The following is a 27,290-nucleotide window of genomic DNA, read 5'->3' as shown; positions in this document are numbered from 1 at the left end:
TCACTATGCTGCAGCCCATGGGGTCGCAAAGAGTTGGATACAACTGAGCAACTGAACAACAACATTTACTATGACCAAAAGGGTTTTGCTCCAAGAATTCAAGAATATAGTTACGTGAAAATTTTTATCAGAAAGGTATTTGAAAATGCCTTAATTTGACAAATGCAAGTCTTAATTTGAAAAAGAATATATATCTAAAGTTGAGGTAAAATTATATTTTCTTTAAAAAAGGGAAAAGATAAGAATATCTGCCATTACTGCTACCACTTACAGCAATCCTTCCACTTAAACACAAACTCTTTTATAAAATTAAACACAAATTTTGCATAAAATTTATTTTAACCACAAGAATTTTCAAACAGACACCAATCTTAAATTACTTTCAAAGCTGTAACTTTAAGTACCTATCCTTTAGAACTGTGAGAAAATTCATTTCTGTTGTTTATGCCACCCAGTCTACGGTATTTTGCTGGGGCAGCATCGGCTAACACATCCACACTCTGATTAAAAAGAGAAGAAAATCCTCTGTTGCCAATGGAGGTGACTATTGTATCATATCTTGACTCACTTCAGTTTACTTGCTAACTGTAAAAGGAATAAAACATATCTCTTCACAAACAGGTCTTGTGGCTCAAACCTTAATCAAGTTATTACCCAAGTGACCTAACATCACTAACAATGAGAAATATATATTAACATGATTAACACATATATATTAACATGATTCAACATGAATTACACATTACAATTGGAGTCCTGACAAAAATGTTTAATGTGATAATCTAGTCAAACCTTTATACCTTAACTCCCAGTTTATAAGAAATACAAGTTAAAACACCACCATGAGGAAATCTCCAGGATTAAAAATGGAGAGATATGCAGGAGAACCATCATAAAGTTTAAAAGACTAAAAAAACTATATTCAGGGAATTCCCTGGCTAGAACTCAGCGCTTTCACTGCCATTCAGTTCACTTCAGTTGTGTCCGACTCTTTGCAACCCCGTGAATCGCAACACGCCAGGCCTCCCTGTCCATCACCAACTCCCAGAGTCCACCCAAACTCATGGGCATCGAGTCGGTGATGCCATCCAGCCATCTCATCCTCTGTCGTCCCCTTCTCCTCCTGCCCCCAATCCCTCCCAGCATCAGGGTCTTTTCCAATGAGTCAACCCTTCGCATGAGGTGGCCAAAGTACTGGAGTTTCAGCCTCAGCATCAGTCCTTCCAATGAACACCCAGGACTAGTCTCCTTTAGGACTGACTGGTTGGATCTCCTTGCAGTCCAAGGGACTCTCAAGAGTCTTCTCCAACACCACAGTTCAAAGCATCAGTTCTTTGGTGCTCAGCTTTCTTCACAGTCCAACTCTCATATCCACACATGACCACTGGAAAAACCATAGCCTTGACTAGACGGACCTTTGTTGGCAAAGTAATGTCTCTGCTTTTAAACATGCTATCTAGGTTGGTCATAACTTTCCTTCCAAGGAGTAAGTGTCTTTTAACTTCATGGCTGCAGTCACCATCTGCAGTGATTTTGGAGCCCAAAAAGATAAAGTCTGACACTGTTTCCACTGTTCCCCCATCTACTTCCCATGAAGTGATGGGTCCAGATGCCATGATCTTAGTTTTCTGGATGTTGAGCTTTAAGCCAACTTTTTCACTCTCCTCTTTCACTTTCATCAAGAGGCCATTACCAGGGTTCAATACGCAAGGTGTAAACTAGTAAAGTAACGCTCAAAATTCTCCAAGCCAGGCTTCAGCAATACGTGAACCATGAACTTCCAGGTGTTTAAGCTGGTTTTAGAAAAGGCAGAGGAACCAGAGATCAAATTGCCAACATCTGCTGGATCATCGAAAAAGCAAGAGAGTTCCAGAAAAACATCTATTTCTGCTTTATTGACTATGCCAAAGCCTTTGACTATGTGGATCACAATAAACTGTGGAAAATTCTGAAAGAGATGGGAGTACCAGACCACCTGACCTGCCTCTTGAGAAATCTGTATGCAGGTCAGGAAGCAACAGTTAGAACTTGACATGGAACAACAGACTGGTTCCAAATAGGAAAAGGAGTACGTCAAGGCTGTATCGGAGAAGGCAATGGCACCCCACTCCAGTACTCTTGCCTGGAAAATCCCATGGACGGAGGAGCCTAGTGGGCTGAAGTCCATGAGGTCGCTGAGAATCAGACACAACTGAGCGACTTCACTTTCACTTTTTACTTTCATGCATTGGAGAAGGAAACGGCAACCCACTCCAGTGTTCTTGCCTGGAGAATCCCAGGGACGGCGGAGCCTGGTGGGCTGCCGTCTATGGGGTCACAGAGTCAGACACGACTGAAGCGACTTAGCAGCAGCAGCAAGGCTGTATATTGTCACCCTGCTTATTTAACTTATATGCAGAGTACATCATGAGAAGTGCTGGACTAGAAGAAGCACAAGCTGGAATCAAGATTGCCAGGAGAAATATCAATAACCTCAGATATGCAGATGACACCACCCTTATGGCAGAAAGGGAAGAGGAACTCAAAGCCTCTTGATGAAAGTGAAAGTGGAGAGTGAAAAAGTTGGCTTAAAGCTCAACATTCAGAAAACGAAGATCATGGCATCCGGTCCCATCACTTCATGGCAAATAGATGGGGAAACAGTGGCAGACTTTATGTTTTGGGGCTCCAAAATCACTGCAGATGGTGACTGCAGCCATGAAATTAAAAGATGCTTACTCCTTGGAAGGAAAGTTATGACCAACCTAGATAGCATATTCAAAAGCAGAGACATTAGTTTGCCAACAAAGGTCCGTCTAGTCAAGGCTATGGTTTTTCCAGTGGTCATGTATGGGTTTGAGAGGTGGACTGTGAAGAAGGCTGAGCGCAATTTACAACAACCTTTCTAGAAAGCACCTTGGTCCTAAGTTCAAATTCTATGATCTAGTAATTTCTTTCCAGGAATCTATCTTAGGGAAATAAACTCAGATAAAAAGTATTATGTAAAGATATTCCTTTCAGTGGGAAAAAACAGAAACAACATATAAATGTGGAACAAAAAGATGGTTCACTAGGTAGTACTAAATATTAAATATATAAATACTATTTAATTCTAATGCTCAAGTTAAACACTAAATACCTAAAAAGAATACTTAATGTACCAAAGAAAAAACACAAATGTATTAACAGGAAAAAAAAATATTAAGATTCTGATTTGATTAAAAAACAGAAGGATATTAATATCAACAGCTATCTATAGTTAAAAGATACTGCTGCCTACTTTGTCATCTTTGTACATTTCTTCTCCATTCTCACAGAAGAGCAAGGAGACAGGATTAGGACTGAGTGGGTTCCAAATACTGATACACTGTAAGTTCTTTTTTTTTTTCTTTTGAACATAAGTTTGTAAAACAACCATTTATTGTCACCCTGCTTATTTAACTTATATGCAGAGTACATCAAGCAAAATGCTGGGCTGGATGAAGCACAAGCTGGAATCAAGACTGCCGGGAGAAATATCAATAACCTCAGACATGCAGATGACACCACATTTATGGCAGAAAGTGAAAAACTAAACAGCCTCTTGATAAAAGAGGAGAGTGAAAAAGCTGGCTTAAAACTCAACATTCAAAAAACTAAGATCATGGCAGTTGGTCCCATCACTTCATGGCAAATAGATGGGGAAACAACAGAAACAGTAACAGACTTGGGCTCCAAAATCACTGCAGATGGTGACTGCAGCCATGAAATTAAACGTTTGCTCTCTGGAAGAAAAGCTATGACCAACCTAGACAGCATATTAAAAAGCAGAGACATTACTTGGCTGCTGCTACTGCTAAGTCGCTTCAGTCGTGTCCGACTCTGTGCGACCCCATAAACGGCAGCCCACCAGGCTCCCCCGTCCCTGGGATTCTCCAGGCAAGAACACTGGAGTGGGTTGCCATTTCCTTCTCCAAGACTGTAAGTTCTTATCTCCACATAATCATACCCTTCATTTTGTTGTTGTTCAGCCATCCAACTATCTCATCCTCTGTCATCGCCTTTACCTTCAATCTTTCCCAGCATCAGAGTCTTTAAGTCGGTTCTTTGCATAAGGTGGCCAAAGTATTGCAGTTTCAGCTTCAGCATCAGTCCTTCCAAAGAATGTTCAGGAATGATTTAGGACTGACCAGTATGATCTCCTTGTAGTCCCAGGGACTCTCAAAAATCTTCTCCAACACCACAGTTTAAAACCATCAGTTCTTTATGTTCAGCCTTCTTTATGGTCCAACTCTCACATCCATGCATGACTACAGGAAAAACCAGAGCTTTGACTAGACAGACCTTTGTCGGCAATGTCTCTGCTTTTTAACACTCTCTAGGTTTGTCACAGCTTTTCTTTCAAGGAGCAAGTGTCTTAATTTCGTAGTTGCAGTCACCATCTGCAGTGATTTTGGAACCCAAGAAAACAAAGTCTGTCACTGTTTCCATTGTTTCCCCATCTATTTGCCATGAAGTGACAGGACCAGATGTCATGATCTTCATTTTTTGAATGCTGAGTTTTAAGCCAACTTTTTCACTCTCCTCTTTCACCTTCATCAAGAGGCTATTTAGTTCCTCTTCACTTTCTGTCGTAAGGGTGGTGTCATCTGCATATGTGAGGTTATTGATATTTCCCCCAGCAATCCTGATTCCAGCTTCTGCTTCATCCAGCACAGCATTTCTCACGATGTACTCTGCATAGAAGTTAAATAAGCAGGGTGACAAATATACAGCCTTGATGTACTCCTTTGCCAATTTTGAACCAGTCCATTGTTACATGTCTGGTTCCCAACTGTTGCTTCTTGACCTGCATACAGGTTTCTCAAGAGGCAAGTAAGGTGGTCTGGTATTCCCATCTCTTTAAGAATTTCCCACAGTTTGCTGTGATCCACACAGTCAAAGGCTTTAGCGTAGTCAATGAAGCAGCAGTAGTTGTTTTTCTGTAATTCTCTTGCTTTTTCTATGATCCAACGGCTGTTGCCAATTTCACCTCTGGTTCCTCTGCCTTTTCTAAATCCAGCTTGAACATCTAGACGTTCTTGGTTCACATACTGTTAAAGCCTGGCTTGGAGAATTTTGAGCACTACTTTGAAGTTGGACACGACTGAGCAACTGAACTTGCTAGCATGTGAAATGAGTGCAATTGTGCGGTAGTTTGAACATTCTTTGGCATTGCCTTTCTTTGGGACTGGAATGAAAACTGACCTTTTCCAGTTCTGTGGCCACTGCTGAGTTGTCCAAATTTCCTATCATATTGAGTGCAGCATTTTAACAGCATCCATCTTTTAGGATTTGAAATAGCTCAGCTGGAATTCCCTCACCTCCACTAGCTTTGTTCATAGCAATGTTTCCTAAGGCCCACTTGACTTCACACTGGCTCTAGGTGAGTGATCACACTATCATGGCTATCTGGGTCATTAGTATCTTTTTTGTATAGTTCTTCTGTGCCTTTTTGTCACCTCTTCTTAATATCTTCTGCTTCAGTTAGGTCCATACTGTTTCTACCCTTTGTTGTGCCCATCTTTGCATGAAGTGTTCCCTTGGTATCTCTAATTTTCTTGAAGAGATCTCTAGTCTTTCCCATTCTATTGTTTTCCTCAATTTCTTTGCAATGATCACTGAAGAAGGCTCTCATCTCTCCTTGCTTTCCTTTGGAACTCTGCATTCAGATGGTTATATCTTTCCTTTTCTCTTTTTCATTTTCTTTTTGCCTTTCACTTCTCTTCTTTTTTTCCTTAGCTCTTTGTAAGACCTCCTCAGACAGACATTTGGCCTTTTTTGCATTTCAGTTCAGTTGCTCAGTCGTGTCCGACTCTTTGTGACCCCATGAACCGCAGCACACCAGGCCTCCCTGTCCATCACCAACTCCCAGAGCCTACCCAAACTCATGTCCATTGAGTCAGTGATGCCATCCAACCACCTCATCCTCTGTCATCCCCTTCTCCTCCTGCCCTCAATCTTTCCCAACAACAGGGTCTTTTCAAGTGAGTCAGCTCTTCGCATCAGGTGACCAAAGTACTGGGAGTTTCAGCTTCAACAGCAGTCCTTCCAATGAACACCCAGGACTGATCTCCTTTAAGATGGACTGGCTGAATCTCCTTGAAGTCCAAGGGACTCTCCAACACCATAGTTCAAAAGCATCAATTTTTCAGTGCTCTGCTTTCTTCATAGTCCAACTTTCACATCCATACATGACCAATGAAAAAACCATAGCCTTGACTAGACGGACCTTTGTTGACAAAGTAATGTCTCTGTTTTTTAATATGCTATCTAGCTTGGTCATAACTTTCCTTCCAAGGAGTAAGCATCTTTTAATTTCATGGCTGCAATCACCATCTGCAGTGATTTTTGAGCCCCCAAAAATAAAATCAGTCACTGTTTCCCCATCTATTTGCGTTTGCCATCACCTAAACCTGCACCTTCTCCAAAACTCATTTTAAGTTCCTCAGATTCCCAACTTCTGTAGATTAAATAAATTCACTTTGATACTTCAAACCCAGCTATTAGCTCACTTCATTAAAACAGAACCACTCTCCCTCATTATCAATCATCTTTACTGTCCTCACTTCCCTCCTTAACCAGTTTTGATTCCTTGGACATTCATTATAATCAATCCTTTGCAAATACTCTTGACAAACGATACTTTCCTTCCTTTAGTGTACTCATATGGCAAAGTCCCAATGCTAATTAAACTCATTCCCCCAATAAACTAAAAAACAAAAAAAACTCCTTGCATCTACCCCTAGCAGCTTTGTTGGGGAGGGGCAAGGAACAACCAGCATTAATAAGTCTCCTGTTCAAGTGAAAAACACAAATCCCAAGTGGAAACTTAACACTGTCCTAAGTATCTCTGCTTATATTAAAGATTAATCCTTCCACTTATATTTGGAACACCGCTCCCTGTTCTTCTCCAGGACTTTGCACCCTCAATTACTCCTCCTCTCTCTAGCATAATCAATTTCTCCCATTCATTAATATACAAACATACTCTGATAAGCTAATAGAAAATTGTTTTAAAGATCTCTGAAGTCATGGTCTTCTCCAGCTCCCTATCTTCTCTCCTTTCCTATCAAAGCAAAACTCCTTTAAAAACCTGACCATCTATGGTTGCCAATTAGTTCCTCATCTCATTCCTCTCACAATCCACTCCGGTGAGACATGCACATCGTTCCAATGAAAATATTCCAGTCAAGGTCATCAACAATCACGTTGCAAACTCAACGGTCATTTCCCCTATTCAGCAGCATTACAAAGTTGATCAGTCTATTCTTGGAATTCGGTCTTCTCTTAGCCTCAATGACATCACACTCTCCTTTGTAGGTTCTCATCAATTCAACATATGCCAGGGACCCAAGACAAGTTCAGACTTTGTCCTAGACCCCTCCCTTTCTAATCAAATTCTCCTACTAGAGTGAAGTCATCCAGCCTAAGTTTTAAACTACACCATCTCTATACCTATGATGCCCTGATCTTTCTTCAGCTCTAACCTCCAGATTCACATAATCAACTGCTTGTTACTTTCTAGCCTTGAAACCTAACAAGAACAAAACAAAGTTCTCATCTTCCTCAACCTCCAGTGTGCTTTCCCCACTCCTATTTATTTAAATCACTACTGTTTCTTTTGTTATATCCAGCAAAACTCAACCTTTAAATACTAAACCTTTCCTCACATCTTCAGTGTCAATTCATTCTCCACAGCAGTCAAACTGATCTTTAAAAAGACACAAATTCTGTCTGTTGCTTTAAATCCTCAAACGGCTTTCAGAGTCACTTAAAATCCAAACTCCTTACTTTGGGCTTATAAAGTTGTATGTGATCTGGCTCCTGCCTACATCTCCAAATTCATCTTACACCATTCTCCACCTTTACCCACAATACTCAGTCTAAACCTTTTTGGCTGCTGAGACATTGCAAATTCATTCCCAACTTTAGAGACTTTTAACAGTTTCCTCTGATTCGGACTGTTCTTCCCCTAGAGACATGCTATTATCATTCAGATCTCAATTTAAGTTTACAATTCTAGGAGAGGCCTTTTCTGAACACCCAATCAAAGCCAACTAATTAATTTCATCAATATTATTTTATCAATTTTATTTTCATCAATATTATTATTATAGCTGTACAATATTATTATACTACTCTGCACTGCATTTATTACTTACTTGTCTGTCTTCCCTTGCCCCATTCATTGCTATATCCCCAACACATATCATGATGCCTAGCATAGAGGGAGCCCTCAAGTATCTTTTAAAGAGCTCTTGGTACTAATAATACAAAGATGGATGAGACATGATGCCTACCTGTGAGAAGCTTGGAGTCTCATAGGGAAAAACAGCTTCAAATAATTTTAAAAATTACAGATATTGGTTTAAAGTCCCATGGGAACTGTATTCAAAGCTTCTCCCAACAACAAATTCAAAATACGCATACATATGTACATACACAGATAAAATGAAAGGAATATCAAAATTAAGATGTATTTCTGTATATATGAAATATTTCATAAACAAAACAAATTTTGCTTTAAAAAAAAGAATTATCTCTAGGAGTGAAATTACAGATTATTTTTACTTGAATATGGTTCCCCATATTTATCAAAGTTTAATGTTTGTTACTTTTACATTCACAGAATTTGACTATTTATTTAAAAGAGAAAAGCAATTATATTGTTTACATTCTTCACTATATAATGACTATTAGCTTTCTATGTACATGTAAGAGTTGATCATCCTAATGTATGACTAAGTTAGTTAATTTTAATTTATCTTCCCAAGTAGTTTAAGGGTTATCTCCAAGAAACTCTTTCCCTGAGTTTAGGTTACCTCATCCTCACAGTTCTCCTTAAACTCAACAAGCACACACAACTACCTTTTCAATGTTTTACTATCTTACTGGGCCATAATTTACTCCATAAGGGCATGGACCATGTCTATCTTATTAACAAACTGAGGTGGCTTTTAATAAATATTTGTTGAATAAATGAAGAAAATGTAGAATTACTAAAGAGTTTAAACCATCAGACTTCCCCAGTGGTCCAATGGTTAAGATGCTCTGCTTCCACTGCAGGGGACACAGGTTTGATCCCTGGTCAGGGAAGTTCTGTGTGCCATGAAGCGCACCAAAAAAAGCTTAAACAATTTAAGTACAGATGATGTCATATATAATACTAAATAGATGCCCCCTGAGATCATGAAAGGAGAACTACAAAAAAAAAAAAAAAGCAGAAAAGATTCCCTTCCCACCATCTTATTTCTAAGTTTTAGACTTAGACCTGATATTACCCCAACTCAGAACCTAACTACATTATCAAAAGAAACTCAACTTCACTGGAGGCCATCTTTATCAGCATATTCAACTCTTCCTAGTACCAAAAGTTTCGGAGAAGGCAACAGCAACCCACTCCAGTACTCTTGCCTGGAAAGTCCCATGGATGAAGGAGCCTGGAAGGCTGCAGTCAATGGGGTCGCTAAGAGTTGGGCACCACTGAGCCTTTTCACTTCCCTTTTCACTTTCATGCATTGGAGAAGGAAATGGCAACCCACTCCAATATTCTTGCTTGGAGAATCCCAGGGACAGAGGAGCCTAGTGGGCTGCCGTCTATGGTGTCGCACAGAGTCGGACACGACTGAAGAGACTTAGCAGCAGCAGCAGCAGCAGTACCAGAAGTAGGATGAAAGGTATTACTTTCGTAGGGCTTGGGATTAGCTTCCTGGACCTTAAGAAACCCTTAAACTCATTCAGGAAAACAAATGCCTCTTGCTTACCAGGCAATGTGTTAAGCAATGGAGAATAGAAAATCAGGATGATAGGTCTCTGTCCTCAATGACTCACACTCAGTTTCATCGGGCAGATGGAGACAAAGCACTTAAGTAAACACCTAAGGATATAATCAAAATATGACCAAGCCAAGATATATTTTTTAAAAAGTCTGACATACCCACTTAAAATTTCATCCAAATACCCATATACCCTAAACTCTTGCACATACACAACAGCAAGAAACTGGAAACAAACCAAATATCCAATGCATAAACTGTAGTATACTATACACACACACACATTTTAAAAATAAAGGAACTACTCCAAAATCACTGCAGGTGTTGACTGCAGCCATGAAATTATAAGACGCTTACTCCTTGGAAGGAAAGTTATGACCAACCTAGATAGCATATTCAAAAGCAGAGACACTACTTTGCCAACAAAGGTCCGTCTAGTCAAGGCTATGGTTTTTCCAGTGCTCATGTATGGGTGTGAGACTTGGACTGTAAAGAAGGCTGAGCGCCGAAGAATTGATGCTTTTGAACTGTGGTGTTGGAGAAGACTCTTGAGAGTCCCTTGGACTGCAAGGAGATCCAACCAGTCCATTCTGAAGGAGATCAGTCCTGGGTGTTCAATGGAAGGACTGACGCTAAAGCTGAAACTCCAGTACTTTGGCTACCTCATGCGAAGAGTTGACTCACTGGAAAAGACTGTGATGCTGGGAGGGATTGGGGGCAGGAGGAGAAGGGGACGACAGAGGATGAGATGGCTGGATGGCATCACCGACTCGATGGACATGAGTCTGAGTGAACTCCGGGAGTTGGTGATGGACAGGGAGGCCTGGCGTGCTGCAATTCATGGGGCCGCAAAGACTCAGACACGACTGAGCAAATGAACTGAACTGAACTACTGATGAAGTGAACTGAATGAACTGAAAAATTTAAGAAAAACGAAGCACAAAATATTTTATATCACTGCTGAAAATCACCAGTCTCAGACAACCCACAATTAAGTACACCAATCCCAAACAGGATGGTTCACATAAAACAACAAAACTTGAAAGTAAAGCATCACACGGTCACTTGAGAGAAAATACTACACATGCTAGCTAGCCCTGCATTTGTAATTACTAGAAAAATTCATAATCACACAAAGGCTAAAAATAATGAACAGAGTAAACAAATCCGTTCTAAACCTAGGTAAAGAGCACTTTAAGCAACAGCTCTAAAAGATTAGACACCTTTTGAAGATTTGGGGCATACTTTAAATGTTACTAAGCTTACTACAATTCAGGCACCATGCTGGATGCTGAAGAGAAAAATATAAAACCCTCAAAGCTCAATGATCTAGCAGGAGCAGAAAGACATACATATACTCATTAACAATACAGTAACTGCTCTAAAAAGATCCTGACATGGAGAAGGAAATGGCAACCCACTCCAGTGTTCTTGCCTTGAGAATCCCAGGGACGGGGGAGCCTGGTGGGCTGCTGTCTATGGGGTCACACAGAGTCGGACACGACTGAAGCGACTTAGCAGCAGCAGCAGAACTCACTGTACCCGGTAGATAAATTACCTTCCGGGTGTGTTGGGGAAGGAGACTGACAGCAGAGGGGCCTGAAGTTTTTGGAGTGAAAAAAATGTTTTATCTACACTGTGGTGATGTCTCCACTGCATTTGTCAAAAAAACCTAACCCAATTGTACTTTATATGTAAATTATACTTTAATAAAGCTTGACATTTTAAAGAAAAAAAAATAAAAAGATCCTGACAAAGTGATAACTACAAAAAAGGTAATCTGTGTTCAAGAAAAGCTTATTAGGAATGGCATTTTAGAATGAGTTTTTCGAAAGTAAGAAGATAACGGCTTATTCCATGCAGACAAAACAACTCAACAGCAAGCAATTAATTTAGTTAGCTAAAGGTTGGAGGGAGAGTGAGGGTCTGAGGTATGTTTAGGCATGTAGCTGAGTTGAGACTTGACAGGAAGCAGGTCAGGAAAGGTAGGCTAGAAATGAAAAGGTTGTGACTTCACACAATAAGGGGTAGACAATCTAAAAGAAAATGACAAGATCATGTTTTAAAAATTAAATCCAGGGACTTCCCCAGTGGTCCAGAGGTTTATCCTCCATGTTTCCAATGCAAAGGGGCACAGGTTTGATCTGTGGTCAAGGAACTAAGATTCCACGTGCCTCAAGGGAGGGACTAAAATATATTTTTTAAAAATAAATAAATAACCCAGTAGCACAGCACCAGGGGGGTTGAATTAAAAGTTGGGACAGACTAAAGGCAGAGAACTAAATGTAAATTAGCAAACTATCTTAATATAAAGAGTTTATCTAAGAAAGCCTGATCTAAGACAACTCACAAAAAGAACACAAAAGAGGAAACAAAGATTCAGGAGATTACGGAGGATAAGAGATGAAATCAGACTTATAAAGGGTAATAACAGAAGTTAAAGAAAAACCAAAATTTAGCATCAGAGCAACTGAAAGCGGAAAGCTCTAAGACAGAAATGGAAATGCTGAAGAAAGGCATATGCATTTAACAATTTAGAAGATGTTAGTAATGCCTGAAAAAGTAATTTCAGTATGACAAGAAACTGAAGAAGCCTGAGTACAGAAGTTAAAGAATGAACTAGGACTTCGCTAATGGTACAGAGCATAAGAATCCACCTGCCAATGCAGAGACTCGGGTTCAATCCCTGGTTCGAAAGACTCCACATGCTGCAGGCAACTAAAGCCTGTGCACAATGCACAGGCTCTAGAGCCCACAAGCCACAACCAAAGAACCTGCACGCAGCAACTACTAAAACCTACACGCCCTAGAACTTGTGCTCCGCGACAAGAGACACCACCACAGTGAGAACCCCAAGCACCATAAGGAAGCGCAGCCCCTGCTCATCACAACGAGAGAGAGCCCGTGCCCATGAAGGAAGACCCAGCACAACCAAAAACAAAAAAGAATGAATTCACTTTTAAGAACCAAATACATGAGAGTATCTTTCTGATAACCAGAGTAGGAAAATATTCCTTAAACAAAATATTGGGTTGGCCAAAATGTTCCTTCAAGTTTTTCCAAAAGATGCTATGGGAAAACTCAAAAGAACTTTTTAGCCAATCCAATACAAAAAAAAAAGCACACCACACAGGAAAAGGCAGACAAATTTGACTACTTTAAAGGTAAACTCAGTAAGATCAAAGATGTGATAACGTTAAGTGAAATAAGCCAGTAAAACAAACAACGTATAATACAGTAATCAAACTCACAGAGACAAAAAGCAGAGTGCTGACTACAGGAGCTGGGCATGGGAGAAGTAAGGAGTTAAGTGTTTAATGGGTACAGTTTCAATTTTACAAAATGCGGAGTCTTGGAGATGGATGGTGGTATTGATTGTACAACAATGTGAATGTACTTAACACCACTGAAATTGTCTGCTTAAAAATACACAAGGTGTAAAGTTTTATATGAGTTTTTTAACACAATTTTTAAAAAGAGCATTTAAAAAAGTAAAAAATGCTTTTCAAAGCATTTAAAAAATTAAGCCACATAATAGAATTAGACAAAATTATAAAGAATTCTTACAAATCAGTAAGAAAAATACAAACCACAAAAATTCTTAAAAATGGGTAAATAATGGAAACACTAAATTTACAAAAGAAAGCCCACAGCCAATAGACACAAAAATATGCTTAATATCTCTATTGACAAAGAAAAATTAAAATAAGCTACCATTTCATATCCATCAGACTGACAAAAATCTAAATTTTGCAGATGTCACGTCACTAGAATTCTTACAGATTTCTAGAGCGAGTGTAAATTGATACAATCATTGGGAGAACAATAATGCATATCCAATCATGCAGAAGATGCAAATACACTCAGATCCTGCAAATCTACCTCCTAAAAAATACCCAAGAAAACATTTATAATAATGTTCAATGTGTCTTTTTTATAACTATATGCCATCAACAGGAGAAGTAATCTATACAGTTGACCTTTAAACAAGGGGGTTAGGGATGCCAAACCTCTGCTCAGACAAAAATCGAAGTATAACTTATAGATGGCCCTCCATATACAGTTTCTCCGCATCTACACATTCAACCAACACTGAATCATTGTGGACTGCAGTATTTACTACTGAAAAAAATCCACATATAAGTAGATTCATGAAGTTCAAACTCATGTTGGTCAACTGCAGTTTAAAATTGAAGAACTTGAGCAATATATGCGTTGTCACAGATAAACCTTAAAAAACAACACTGAAAAGAAAAGTTGCAGGAGATGCAGAATATTATAACCATCTGTGAAGTTCTTCTAAAAATTTTTAAAACACTAAAAAGTGACCTTACACTCAAAAAATACTATGTTTATCAGCAGTAAAAAAATATGTATGGGAGGGATATACTCAACTTCAACATAATGGTTACTTCCAAGAAAGAGAGTACAGAATAGAGAAAAGGTTGGAAAGTGAGCTTCCTCTGGAGGTTTTATTTCTTGGGGGGTTGAGGAGAGGCTAAAGCCAGTATGAGGATTAAGATCTATTAAATCTGGACCATGGATATAAAAGTTCATATATTATTTCTAAACTTCTAAGTCTAAAATAAAATGTAATTTTTAAAAGCATCTTTAGAAATAATGGATTGGAAGCAAGCAGCATATGATTATTCTTTCCATCATAATAAGTTAAATGGAGTCAGAGACCTGGTTTTAAATCCCTGCTCGGACAAAAAACCTGGAGCGCTGCAGTCCACGGGGTCAGAAAGAGTTGGACACCTCTTAGCAACTGAACCACCAACAAGTTACTTGACACTGTGGAAAGTTAATTTCTTCAGAGCTACAACTTTCTAATCTGTAATAGAAGCAACCCATCTCATAAGGCTGTCATAGATATAAAATACCAGATAGTAAGCATTCAACTATAGGTAGTTATTATTTTAAATTTGCAGTAAAAGAAAAGAACTAAATGGAGGGAAATGGTGAGGGTTTTGAATGAAATGAACTTGCCTCACCTTTTCAGATTATGTAGCAGAACTTACCATTGATGTCAGATGTATGTGACTACCACTTTCTAGCTTCCAAGACCCAATTTTAAAATAGGGATTTTACAAAGGAATTCAAAATTACACACCAGAGGATTAGAATCTGGATTCCATGGTCCAGTTAAAGGAGACCAGAGTCATGTGAAGAAATCCAAAATAATCCCACTGTCTCCTTAAGAAAGACTAACCATTTTCAGAACTAAGTCCAATTATACTTTTGTATTCCCCTTGGCCACCAGTCCCCATAGGTTATTTACACACAAAGAAACATTATCAGAAGTATCAATACTTATGTCATCATCTTAAGCCTTTTCTGGAGTCACATTCACATAGAGCTATCACTGAACCATTGAAGGAAACTTTTATGATCCAAGGACAACAATAAGCAGAATATGAAAGCAGAGTATAATTAATTCAGACATCTTTACAAGTATCCACTTACTGAATATTCCTAGCACTGCTCTAAGCACTGAAAAGACTCTCTTGATCTCCTATTTTCAGAAGAAAACTGAAATAGTCAGTGCTGTAGGTATTAAGCTGAAAACCCAGGACTGAAATCCCAATGCCCACACTCTTAATCACTAAGCTAAACGTACTACATTATGCTTGGGAAATAAGTATCTCTGCCTCCTGGCAAACTTTTCTCACACCAAGATAGAAAAGCAGAACATATTTAAAGATTAATGCAATTCTCAACATTGAATGACATGTCATACATTGTTGTAATGATACATCATTTTATTAGCATTCAACTTTTATAGTATTGTTTATGAAAAATATCATCTCATAAAGCAACCACATATAACAGCTGGAGTAAACTGGTATGCAAAAAACCTGGACGAGGGGGCTTCCCTGGTGGCACAGTGGTTAAGTATCTGCCTGCTGATGTAGGGTACACAGGTTCGATCCCTAGTCGGGGAAGATCCCACATGCTACGGGGCAATGTGCCCATGTGCCGCAACTACTGAAGCCTGTGTGCCCAGAATCTGTGCTCCTCAACAAGACAAGCCACTGCAATGAGAAGCCTGGGCCCCACAAGGAAGAGTAGCCCCCGCTCACTACAACTAGAGAAAGCCCACATTGAGTAATGAAGACTCACAACCAAAAAAACAAAAATCTTAAAAAAAAAAAAACACACAACCCAGGTGAAGTTCACCATTAACCAGATCTTGGTGTCACTGAGCAACAATCAATCTCTCTAAGCTTCAGTTTCCTGAACTTACAGATGAGGTTTTTCACCTAGATCTAACGTCTCTTTCAACTAAAACATTCAATGCATTTTAACACATTCTCTAGACACTGTTAATGCATTTTCTAAACAAAGACTTTGAAAGACAGCTTTTGAAAAATATTTAAAATTAAATCATATAGTATATGCTCTTATGTCTATCCTTTTATTCAAACATATCCAAAGCTAACCTGTGTTTTTAAAAATCAGGAAATTGACTGGAAAGGGGTGGGTGTGGGGATTCTGATGATGCTGGTAATGTTAACATTCTGTTTGTTTTGGTTGTTGGTCACACTTTTATCATATGTGCTTTGTATATTACCTTTTATTATTTTGATCTGAAAAAGGTGGTTTTCCCCCAAAGATAACTTATGTGTTCTAACTCCACAACTATGTTTGTGTATATTAGAGCTGTGCAACCTTTCTGTTATTAATATATAAATGTTTCTAGCTTAATTCTGTCCACAACTCCTGCTCCCTAATTCCAATTCAGGAGTCTACAGAAGAGATCATTTACTTATAAATTATACAGTATTCTTGTAATTCTTTTAAGACTGTCTCCTGAAATTCAGTCTTCACTTTCCTTTGGAACCGAGCTCAACAACCTCTCTTCCTACATACACACACCCTCAGAATTCCCACAGCTCTGCTTCTCTCCATCTATCATTTTTATCTGTCTCCAACCAGGTAAGTCTTTCAGGGCTGTTTGCAAATATCCTCAATAAATGCTGATAACATATTTACTAAGAAATAAGAAAACACATTCTTTACAAAGGGATGATCTGCAAAGGAATCCCAGATGACTGATGGATAGATCAAAGCCTTTAAAAAATTAAAAAAAGAAATGCACCCCAAGAGCACTACTTGGAAAGGCTTTTAATTTTTTTAACTCAGTCAATAACACACCCAGAGTCAATAACACACTCATAAGGCTAAGCTACACTGAACTAAAAACTTACATAGCTGTAAAAACAAATCGCTTTTCTACTCGTAAAAAATTGTTCAAATTCTAGTTACATTAGTTTATAGCAGGAAATTTCACCTTTGTCTTTAAACTAGAAAGGAAAAACTTGAAAAAGATAATAATTGATAAACCAGGGGCAAAGTCTTAAAAACAAAACAGAACACTCAAAGCTAGTAGTAGTCATGCTATAATCAATTTTTTGGTACAGTTACTGTCCATTCATCTTTTAGATAAATTATACTACAAACTCTATATAGTTAACAGTCTTAAATGTTCTTCTAAAGAGTTCTGTCTACAGCAGTGGTTCTCAACGTCTGACAAAGTACGGAGACATTTTTAGTTGACACAATGGCAGGGAAATGGTAGGGAGGTGGGAGGAAGACTGCCTGTGCTATTGGCATCTAGTGCTCTTAGTCAGCGATGGTGCTGAACATCCTACAATGCACAGGAGAACCACCCACAACAAAGCCATTACCTGCCCCACATGTCAACAGTGCCAAGGTTGAGACACCATGGTCAACAGAAATTAAAAGACTTCCCTTTAAAGATCTGTAACTAGTTCTATACAGAATAGTCAAATATATAAAATTTAAAATGACAACAGGTACAAAAATCCATTTAAATACTCAAGGGAAATTTATACAAGAGTAGTTTTCATGAAACCAATTTGTTAATGCCACATATTTAAATATTCCCTATGAGAATCCTAGAAAATGTTAGCAAAGTGCAGTTACAATATGAAAAAAAACTACAGGTACCATACAGGACGAGAACAAACAAGGGTATGTGGACTGATTTACGGGCATTTTACTTCAGTGAACTTCAAATTTAAAAATATTTTGCATACTGAAATGCAAGCAAACCTTTAATTACAGGTAATGCTTAATGTTTAAACAATTAAATTAGGCTTCATTTAAATCTTCTAATCAGTAATACAAACCAGGTTCAATTATTTTTAAATAATTAAAAGTATGCCTACACTTGACAAGTCAGGACAGCATGGTATAATATAAACACAAGCAAACTTAGATCTAAATCCCAAAGGTGTATGTTTGCAGACAAATAATTTAACTTCTCTGAATCTCAATTTTCTCATCTAAGAAATAAAAAATCTAATTCAACAACCTGTTCTTGAGAATTAGCAGTAATATATATAAACAAATAGAGCTGCTAGTTCCTTTACAAATGGTGGTTGTTAATACCAGTAACAATTTATAATAAATAATATAACCTATGAGTACAGATTATAGCTTTACTCTGTCCTCATAAGCTACAATTCACTTACGTAATTCAATAAAAAAAAAAAACACCTATTAAGTGTACTTTAAATCAATTTTCTATTCCTTTCAACTTTGAAATATTACTTAAACTTACACAGATTTAAGTAAATTAATATCTCAGACAAGTGACAGATTTCCAAACACAGTCTCATGGAAAAAAGGCCTACATGGTTTATTTATTTTTAATAAATAACATATTAGCAGACTCAAAATTCAAAAGGACTCTTTTGATGCCTGTGGCCCCAGACACCCAATTCTCCTACAGAGAAACAATGTTACCAAGTTCTCATTAATCCTTTCACCTATACAAATACACATACTCCCCTACTTCTGACACTAATGGTGGCCTCCTCTCACTGTTCTGATTCTACCCTGTACTTTTCACATTTATCTTGAGGCTGTATTTTAATTAACAACACACTCCAACAGTGGCCATTTACAACTTCTTAGGCCAGATGTAAGCTATCTTTACAAAGACACTTAAAAAGGGGGAGGGAAAATCCTTAAAATCAATCAAGATTCTTAGTAAACACAAAAATGTGAAATAAACTTTGGTAAAATGAAAATTTACATAGAAAACATGAGGAAATACTTATTACATACCAGCCACTCAAATACTGCATTTACATACATAAAAAGGAAACATGTGGACTGTATTTCAATGTACTGAAAATAATCAACATAATCCACCTATAGAATTGGACTTAAGTATCAATGAAATAAAATATATTGGTGAAAATAAAGCTATTTATTGGTTATATATTCCAATATTAAATTATCTGATCCTTTCCTAAATGTTCTTTCTGGAAGAAGTTTCATTCCAGATAAAAAAATAATTTTCCTGTTTGGATTTTGTTTTCTTCCTCTGAAACACCACGTCACTTACTTGAAACAAGGTTTCATCATTGCTTATATATAAAAAGCTGTATTATTTTAACAATATGCATTACTAGGGCAATACAAGATTTCTTTTAAACTTCAAGTACTAAGAATATCATGGTGAAAAGTCACCTCACATAATGCAGAGACTATACGAATTATGAGAGCAGTGACCACTTTTAAGTAATAGAAAATAAAGCATTAAAGTCTTATATTAAGTTTCAGGCTTGTACAAACGTATTACAGAAGGAATGTTCTAGGCTACTGGCAATAATATTAGCTGCAAACTTTCATTAGGAAGATATACGTCAAGTATCCTGGAAAATATTTTCTTACCAAAGAAAAATTTAGAATCACTGTCTCACTATATATCACAGTGCAGGTATTTATGATTCTTTTTCTGCACTGTACCACAAAAACACAAAGTCATCCTTCCATTCAGAGTTTTGGCACTTTAACAAATACAGAGGTCAGAGTTCATACACATGCTCTGTAAAACCGATCATTACTTATATACTATTATATTCAATAAACCTGCTAGGATTGGGCATTTTTAAATAATTTTAAAGAATCTTTTCCACGTCTAACTGTAAAGACACACAGTCACTTCAGATTCAGTGGCACAAATAAAGTTCAAGTGCTTGCTATCAGACTTGTCAATAACTCATCACATGTTTAGAATGCTGAATTTCACGAATCATTGAGATCATTAAAGTACCAACGTAAGAGAAAAACACAAATAGCAATAATATATTCGATAATGATATTTGACATCTTGAAAATAACCATTCAGTATTTTTAATCTTTGTTGAGTCCAAGGAGAAAAACAACCTAGCATTCCTGTTGATTTTGGGTGTGAAAAACTGTACTATACTTTCATAATTTTGAGTCAAATTACCCAAACATTTAAAATACATTAACAAATGTGGCCAATATCAGCGTATCTAAAATTTCTACAGGACTCAAGAGTAGCCTGAGACAAAAAAAAAAAAAATTTTAATCATTTCAGATATATGTTGGAATAAACCTACTTAATAAAGAAACGTAACAATATATTAATCTGAAATCTCATGTTTTTAAGTAGGACAGTTTTTCAAAAGTAAGAACTAACTATGGGGACATCATAATGAAGTTTCATGGCACAACACAGTAGTGTCACAGAGGCATTGTCTTAGGACAGACTCTCTCGTCTGTAACTTGTAAACAGGTTTTTTGAAATAAGCTACTCACACACTCCACTATTTTTTCCTAATCCTAGCTAAAAATATTTAAACGTCTCTAATATACCGAACGTGCCTGTACCTAGTCAAAAAGCTTCAGATGTCAATCGAAAAAGAGGCCTAGAATGTCGGAGTAAGTGGAAATGAGATAATAGTCTAATAAGGAATTAATTTTCTATCTCAGGTGAAAATTCCCTTATCGCCCACTCAAATAAGCTAGTACCCTATTATGTCTTCTCATTTCTCCCAACACCCAACCGAGAGGGAGTTAACTCCGAACCTCCTTCTTTCATCAATCACCCTTCCGTAAGGAAAGGAGGGTGGCCGCCAGACCGGCTATAACCCAGAATACCCTGAAAAGTGTGGGCCTTTGAGCGGCGCGGCTCTCCGGATCCAGTTACCACCTTTCCCCTTCCCCCAACCCACTTCCCGGGTTTTCTCAGGCTTGGCCTGCTACCTCCCCACCCTACAGTCACACTTCCAGCTGTTGCCACTGCCGTGGGGCGCTCTCTAGAGCTCACACCCGCCTTTAAGCGCCCTTCCTCCATCTGCCCCCTAAACCTTATTCCTCCCCAGAACCCCCGCCCGCGAGACCGTCCATCCCAGGGCCCGGGGAGGGGAGGGAAAGGCGGCGGAAGGAGGGGGAGACTGCTGCTTCCCCACAGGCAGAAGGGCGGCCGCAAAGAAGGCCAACCGGGGGTTACCAGGGATATTGGGATTGCCACCGGAAGGGCCCTCCCGCCCTGGGCTGATGTGGGGGACGTCCGGGAGTTCATTTCTGACCTCCTCGCTCTTCAGCACCTCCTTGAACTCCCGCTTGATTCGCTGCACCGCGATGTTGGCCATGTCTCCGCCCGCAGCTGATTCGTACCCGCCTCCTCCGCCACCGCTACGACCACCGCCACCGCCGCCACCTCTTCCTCCACCGCCTCCTCCCCCGGCGATTCACACCCGAGCACACGAACGCTGCCACTGCCACCCCGACCGCCGCACTATCTTCAATGTGGAATCACCTCCGCGCCCGGCCACCAAAATGGCGCCGGGTCCGCGCATGCGCACGACGCTGACCCGGCCGGGCGGCGCAGCCGCTCCCGTTGTAGCCCCATACGCCTTAGCCGCGAACCTGCGCCGCGCTGTGCGGCGCGTCTCTGCCTGAGCTGCGGCCGCGTGGCTCCGCCCCGTCGGCGTCTGAAGCCAGGAGGGTGCGGCTTCCGCGCGGGCCAGGGCTGCCCGGGCCTCACGGGTCGTCTCCGGCGCCTCCGCCCCTGTACGAATGTAGGTGGTATGGTGGAGGCTTCCAGACCTTCGCCTCTAACCGAAGGTTCGAGTCCAACCTGATGGGTTCACGCGGCCCCTCTAGGCTTGGAGCGCCGCCCTGACTCAGCCAGACCGCGGGCTTAAATGTATCCGGCTGTGTCTAGTGTCGGAAAACACTGTCCGGGAACTCGGTCTGGCCCATTTTCTATTGGTTCTGAAAAGCCACTGCGGTTCGTTCTTGTCCTGCAGCCGTTACAGTTCTACTACTGCAGTCATCCCAGGATCTTTCCAGGTACAACAAATCATTAAATTAAGTATGGTCATTGTTGTATCTCAGTTGTAATTGAGACCAGGTCTCAGTGGAGATGCCTGAGATGGGTTTAGAAGCCAGATGTTGATCTTTGGCCTACTTAGATAATTAATAACAAGCCGTGGAACTAAAACCATAGCTTTAAAACTTGAATGTACATCAGGATCCCTGGAGAGCTTAAGAAAAAACAAAGAGTGCAAGGTGGGCCTAATTTGCATTTGTAGCAAGTTCCCAGGTGCTGCTGCTCGAGCTGCTGGTTCAGAGACCACAGTATGAAAACCACTGAACTAAGATATCTGAACATATAGGGAAAACTGGAGAAACCTATGCTTCTTGGGAAGGAAGGGCAGCTTTACTTCTGTAAGCCTGGAGTCTACAACAGTGGCTGGTGCTAGTAGGCTCTCAATGAATATTGAATGAATAAATGAGTAAAGAGTAAATGTTTTAAGTGGGAAGTAAATTTAAAGGCAATTTAAAAGTGGTTGTTAAGGCTGCCAGTAATATGGTTTTGATACTAAGGGATGCTTTGAGTAGAAAACATTTTGTAATACTATTTATTTAGAAGTTTATATTTCATGCATTTCTTTCACCTAACTAATCAGTAAAGCATCTTGTTAGGAAAATATCACAAATACACCATCTTAGCAAAAATTACCAAAATTGTGGCAGTAAAAAAAAATAAGCCCCTGGGTATGAGTCATTCAGTGGAGGCACATGGCAAAAAAAAAATTTCTTGAACTGCCGCAGGAACCAAGAGGGGATTTTAAATTCCAGCCCTCTTCCATACCAGCTCGCTCTCTTTCAACCTTGGTTTCCTTTTCTGCAAGACAAGGAAGCTGGATAAGATGATCTCTTCCGAGTTTTAAGAGTTTAGAATTCTAAAGCATCATCTGGAAACATTCCCCTAAACGGAAGAACTATAAAAGCCCTTCCAGCAGAGCCCCCTAGTGGTCCTAAGGCGAACCAACTATACATGTGGGTAATGGCACAATAAAATATGGTATAATGTATGTGTTGCAATGCTATGTGTATTTGTGCCAGTACGTTACAAATAATTATTTCAATGTGTGAAAAAACTTTTTGAATACTTTATCTATATCACTTTAATTCAGTCCCCAATATTAATCTTGTCGCTTCAAAGAAATTTAAAACACTCAAATCACAGGGGAACTAATTAGAAGGGTATGCTAATTTATTTGGGGAAGAGAAGTTTGGTAATTTTTAAATGCACATAATCACTGGCCCTGAAATTCCACTTTCACTCCATTTTTACAGTCCTTCCTATTTACAGTCCTATTAAAGTCCTTCGTATTTACAGAATATGAGGCAACTGCCAATTAACTGACATGAGGCAATCCTCGAAATACATTTTAGGGAGAAAAAGAACACTATGCTGAAAGTGATGTTGTATCCTGGATTGGACCCTGGAACCAAAAGGACATAATTAGTGAAATCTGAAAAAATTGTGTAATTTAGTTAATAGTGTAACACTGTTAATTTCTTAGTTTTGACATGATAGTATGATTATGTAAGATGCTAACATTAATAGAAGTTAGTATAGGGTATACAAGATTCTCTGAAACAGTTCTGTAAATCCAAAATTATTCCGAAAGGAAAAGTTTACTTAAAAAACCATTATTGGGACTTTCCTGGTGGTCCAGGGGCTAAGGCTGCATGCTCCCAATACAGGGGATCCCTGTTGGGGAACTAGATCACACGTGCCTCAACTAAGTTCATATGCCACAACTAAACATCTTGCATGCTGCAACTAAGACCCAGTGCAGCCAAATAAATAAATAATTGCTGTTTTAAAAAAATTACGATTCTGTCCAGATTGTGTATAATATACCACCATTTGTGTGAGGGAAGAAAGGAATATGTTTGTGTATATGCTTGTGAATCCATAAAGTATCACTGGAAAAACACATCAGAAACTGACAGCAGTGGTAATCTCTGAGATAGCAATTTAAGTTCCTTGGGGAAGGCAAAGTGGGAGACTTTTCATCATGTATCCTATTGTATATTTTACCTATTGAAAACTAAATTTTTAAAAACGAATTTCCAGAATGCATGTTATAATCTCTTCGCTGTTATAAGTTAGTGCTGATTACTTCATTAAATAATTAATTAAATAATTATTGAATGCCTACTGTGTGCCAAGCATGATCTAATCCCTGGAGGCATACCAGTGAACAAGATCAAAAAAACCTTCCAGTCGTAGGATTTACATTCTAGCAAGGATAAGGAAATACTCATCTCAGAGTATAGTCTGCAGTCACATGGGAAGAGGGATCCCTGAGATGTCTGCAATGCCTAAACTATTATCAAAATAAAACGAAGACATTGTTTTCCTTTTTACTGTGTTCACACATGCACTGATGATGTAAAAGCAGTGTGTATATTAGTCACATCCGACTCTTTGCAACCCCCAGAGGATCTTCCCAACTCAGGAATCGAGCCCTGGTCTGCTGCATTGCAGGCAGACTCTTCACCGTTTGAGCTACAGGGAAGTCTTTTTTAAAAAATGGTGTAATGGTGCTGTAAACGCAGTAGTGAGCAAAAAAATTACTGTGCTAGTAATAATGTTACTGAAGTCATCCACTCACTATTTAAAACTGTCTGTTTCACATTAGAATGTCTTCACTGAAGCAGTTGGGATTATTAATTATATTAAACCTCAACTTTCAAGTAAAGTCTTAATGTTTTGTATGATACATGGAAAAGGAGTTTCCCTGGTGGCTAAGACAGTGAAAAATCTGCCTGCAATGCAAGAGACCTGGGTTTGATCCTTGGATTGGGAAGATCCCCTGGAGAAGGGAATGGGTGACCCACTCCAGTATTCTTGCCTGGAGAATTCCATGGACAGAGGAGCCTGGCGGGCTACAGTCCATGGGGTGGCAAGGAGTCGGATATGACTGAGCAACTCTCTCACACACACACAGGCAAAGGATACATAAAGGACTTCTGTATACCAAAGCTCATGGTAAAGCACTTGTACAAAATGGTCGAGCTGCAAGCTGAACTTAATCATTTTTTTCATGGAACACCATTTTCACTTAATGATTGAGACAAACAACTTTTCTTAAGAGTTGGCTATTTGGCAGGTGATTTATCAAAAATGAACAATGTAAGCTATCACATCAAGGAAAATAACTGACAGAATTTGTTAAACATGATAAATTCAAGCTTTCAACTGAAAATTAAAGTTTTACAAAACATGTCTCCCACTGTGACTTGATAGCTTCCCAATATGCTTAAAGACCTTTCTGATTAAATTGGGTGATATTGACAAATGTGATTACTAGAAATTACACAATGGAGTATGTCAACATTAGGAAGATCTGCATAAATTAGTGAGGTAATAACTGATCCAAATACCAATGCATAGTGTTACAAAATCATCATGGGGAAAACATTCATTCAAGGATCAAGACAAAAAGGATCAAGACAGACTGATGAATTTTAATGTAACAGTACAAAAAGTTCATTCATAACATTTCAGCTAACCTTTGAGAAATTACCACTTGTCTAGATTTAGTGTAGTGTTAATAATATCCGCAGTTATCTGAAAAGGTTATTAAAATATTCCTTCCCTTTCCAATCTGCATAAGGCTAGATTTTCTTTATGTACTTCAATCAGAGCAACATGTGCAACATATTGAATGCAAAGGCATATATTAAAATGCAGCTGTGTTCCATTAAGCCAGCATTAAAGAGATTTTGTTTTAGAAAATAGTTATTTTTCACTGAAGTTATACTATTTATATAAGCATATAATGGATTTTATTATTTATTAGTAAATACTTCAGTAATTTCTTAGTTTTAATTTCTAACATAATGCTCTTTAATGCATGTAAACAAATGCTTTTTGGAATCCTCAATATATTCTTTAAGAGTATAATGGAGTACATTTGAGCATACTGTACTACTTCCCAGGTGTCACAGTTGGTAAAGAATACACCTGCCAATGTAGGAGACTCAAGAGATGCTGGTTTGATCCCTGGGTCAGGAAGATCCCCTGGAGTAGGAAATGGCAAGCCACTCCAGTGTTCTTGCCTGCAAAATTCTGTGGTCAGAGAAGCCTGGTGGGCTACAGTCCATGGGGTCACAAAGAGTTGGACACGACTGAGCACACACCACCACTTGGTACCTGGTGCCTGTGACTGTTTAAATGTACTGCTTAAGCATGAGATTTAGATCTAAAAAGTTCTCCACTTTCAGAATATATAAAGTATATAAACATTATTTATTTGAAGTGTGTGAAATTGGTTTTAGATGGATGGGGGAAAGTTCATCTGCTAACTCTCTGTTGTCTCTAACAGAACAATGTGTTTTGATATGTTGATTCACATAAAAAGAAATGTGGCAAGGCATAATCGTGCTTTGCTGGCCATTGATAATACTCCCCTACCTTGGAAACAAGTAAGTCTTCCTTTTTGTAGCTCCTGCTAGTTACTATGACTGCTCTACAGACTCAAATATCCTGTTCTATATGTAGAGGAATTTTTTTTTTTCCTACAGCCCTTTCCTGACCTTGTGTTTTATCAGTTTTTTGAGACTTTTTTCCTTTGTCCCTCACCACTGCCTATTCTATCCAAGCCTCTCACTTAACTCTCCTTTTGAAACACCCAGTCATAATTCCAAGGTCAGTTTGCATTTTTTCCCCCTCTTTCACTGAGTCGTACCCTTCCCATCTTGTTAGCTCCTCTCCCCTACCCACCCCAGATGGGATGAGGAACTCTAGCAGCAAGAGTGGAAACCAGCATTCAGATCCACAGTTGAACTGCTGAACTGAACTCCAGGCCAGTGGGCACCACAGTATTGATTGTAATGCACACTGTATTATTTCAATATAGAGACTAGATCAGAACCCCCACCATTGTGGCTTTCAGAATATCTATAGCATGGTGGGGAAAGCTGTTTCAATAGCACAGAATAATGTTTCCTTGCCTTAAATTACCTTTTCTTCCTGTCAGATACACAGGCTCTTTAGGTGGGAGCTTTTTAGGAAAGGACCTCATAATTCCACTCCGTCCAGGGAATATGCAGCTACAGCTGGGACATGGCTATAGGACCTTCATAAGTCATAGTCAAGGTATCAGCCACCTTTCCAGTAGACTGCCCTCTGCTGATCATCCCAATTATTTTTGCTGAGTTCGTGAATTCCTTTCTCTCCTCTAAACCAGAGTCCTCTCTTTTAGACCCTAGAATCACTGGGGCTGCAGTGAAAGATCCCAGTCCTCCAGAGGCCACTCTTCAAATTCCTCTTCTTTTAGTTGTCTCAAAGACCATGAACTAGTCAACATGGGACTTCCTGCTAACTAAAATCCACAACTAACTTCTACCTACCTA

At 39.0% G+C, this 27,290-nt stretch overlaps 2 protein-coding genes across 3 annotated transcripts in view; one reads left to right on the top strand and one right to left on the bottom strand.

Annotated features, from left to right (window-relative positions):
- UBE2K (ubiquitin conjugating enzyme E2 K) overlaps positions 1-21,497 on the bottom strand; it is a 76,043-nt gene extending 54,546 nt beyond the window's left edge. Inside the window, exon 1 of one of the 2 annotated variants that reach the window (XM_061421187.1) lies at positions 21,155-21,497. In XM_061421187.1, coding sequence (XP_061277171.1) covers positions 21,155-21,217 — 63 coding nt within the window. In that variant the 5' untranslated portion in view covers positions 21,218-21,497. The remainder of the gene's footprint in view (positions 1-21,154) is intronic. The other variant, XM_061421188.1, reaches the window with a different exon arrangement.
- A 56-nt stretch (positions 21,498-21,553) lies between these two features.
- Positions 21,554-27,290, top strand: part of SMIM14 (small integral membrane protein 14) — a 145,507-nt gene continuing 139,770 nt past the window's right edge. Inside the window, exon 1 of the mRNA XM_061421189.1 lies at positions 21,554-21,920. Coding sequence (XP_061277173.1) covers positions 21,773-21,920 — 148 coding nt within the window. The 5' untranslated portion in view covers positions 21,554-21,772. The remainder of the gene's footprint in view (positions 21,921-27,290) is intronic.

The sequence above is a fragment of the Bos javanicus genome, chromosome 6 (genome assembly GCF_032452875.1).
Source record: "Bos javanicus breed banteng chromosome 6, ARS-OSU_banteng_1.0, whole genome shotgun sequence".
NCBI lineage: Eukaryota > Metazoa > Chordata > Mammalia > Artiodactyla > Bovidae > Bos > Bos javanicus.
The sequence above is the reverse complement of the archived record's forward strand: the minus strand, read 5'-3'. Positions and strand labels throughout refer to the sequence as shown.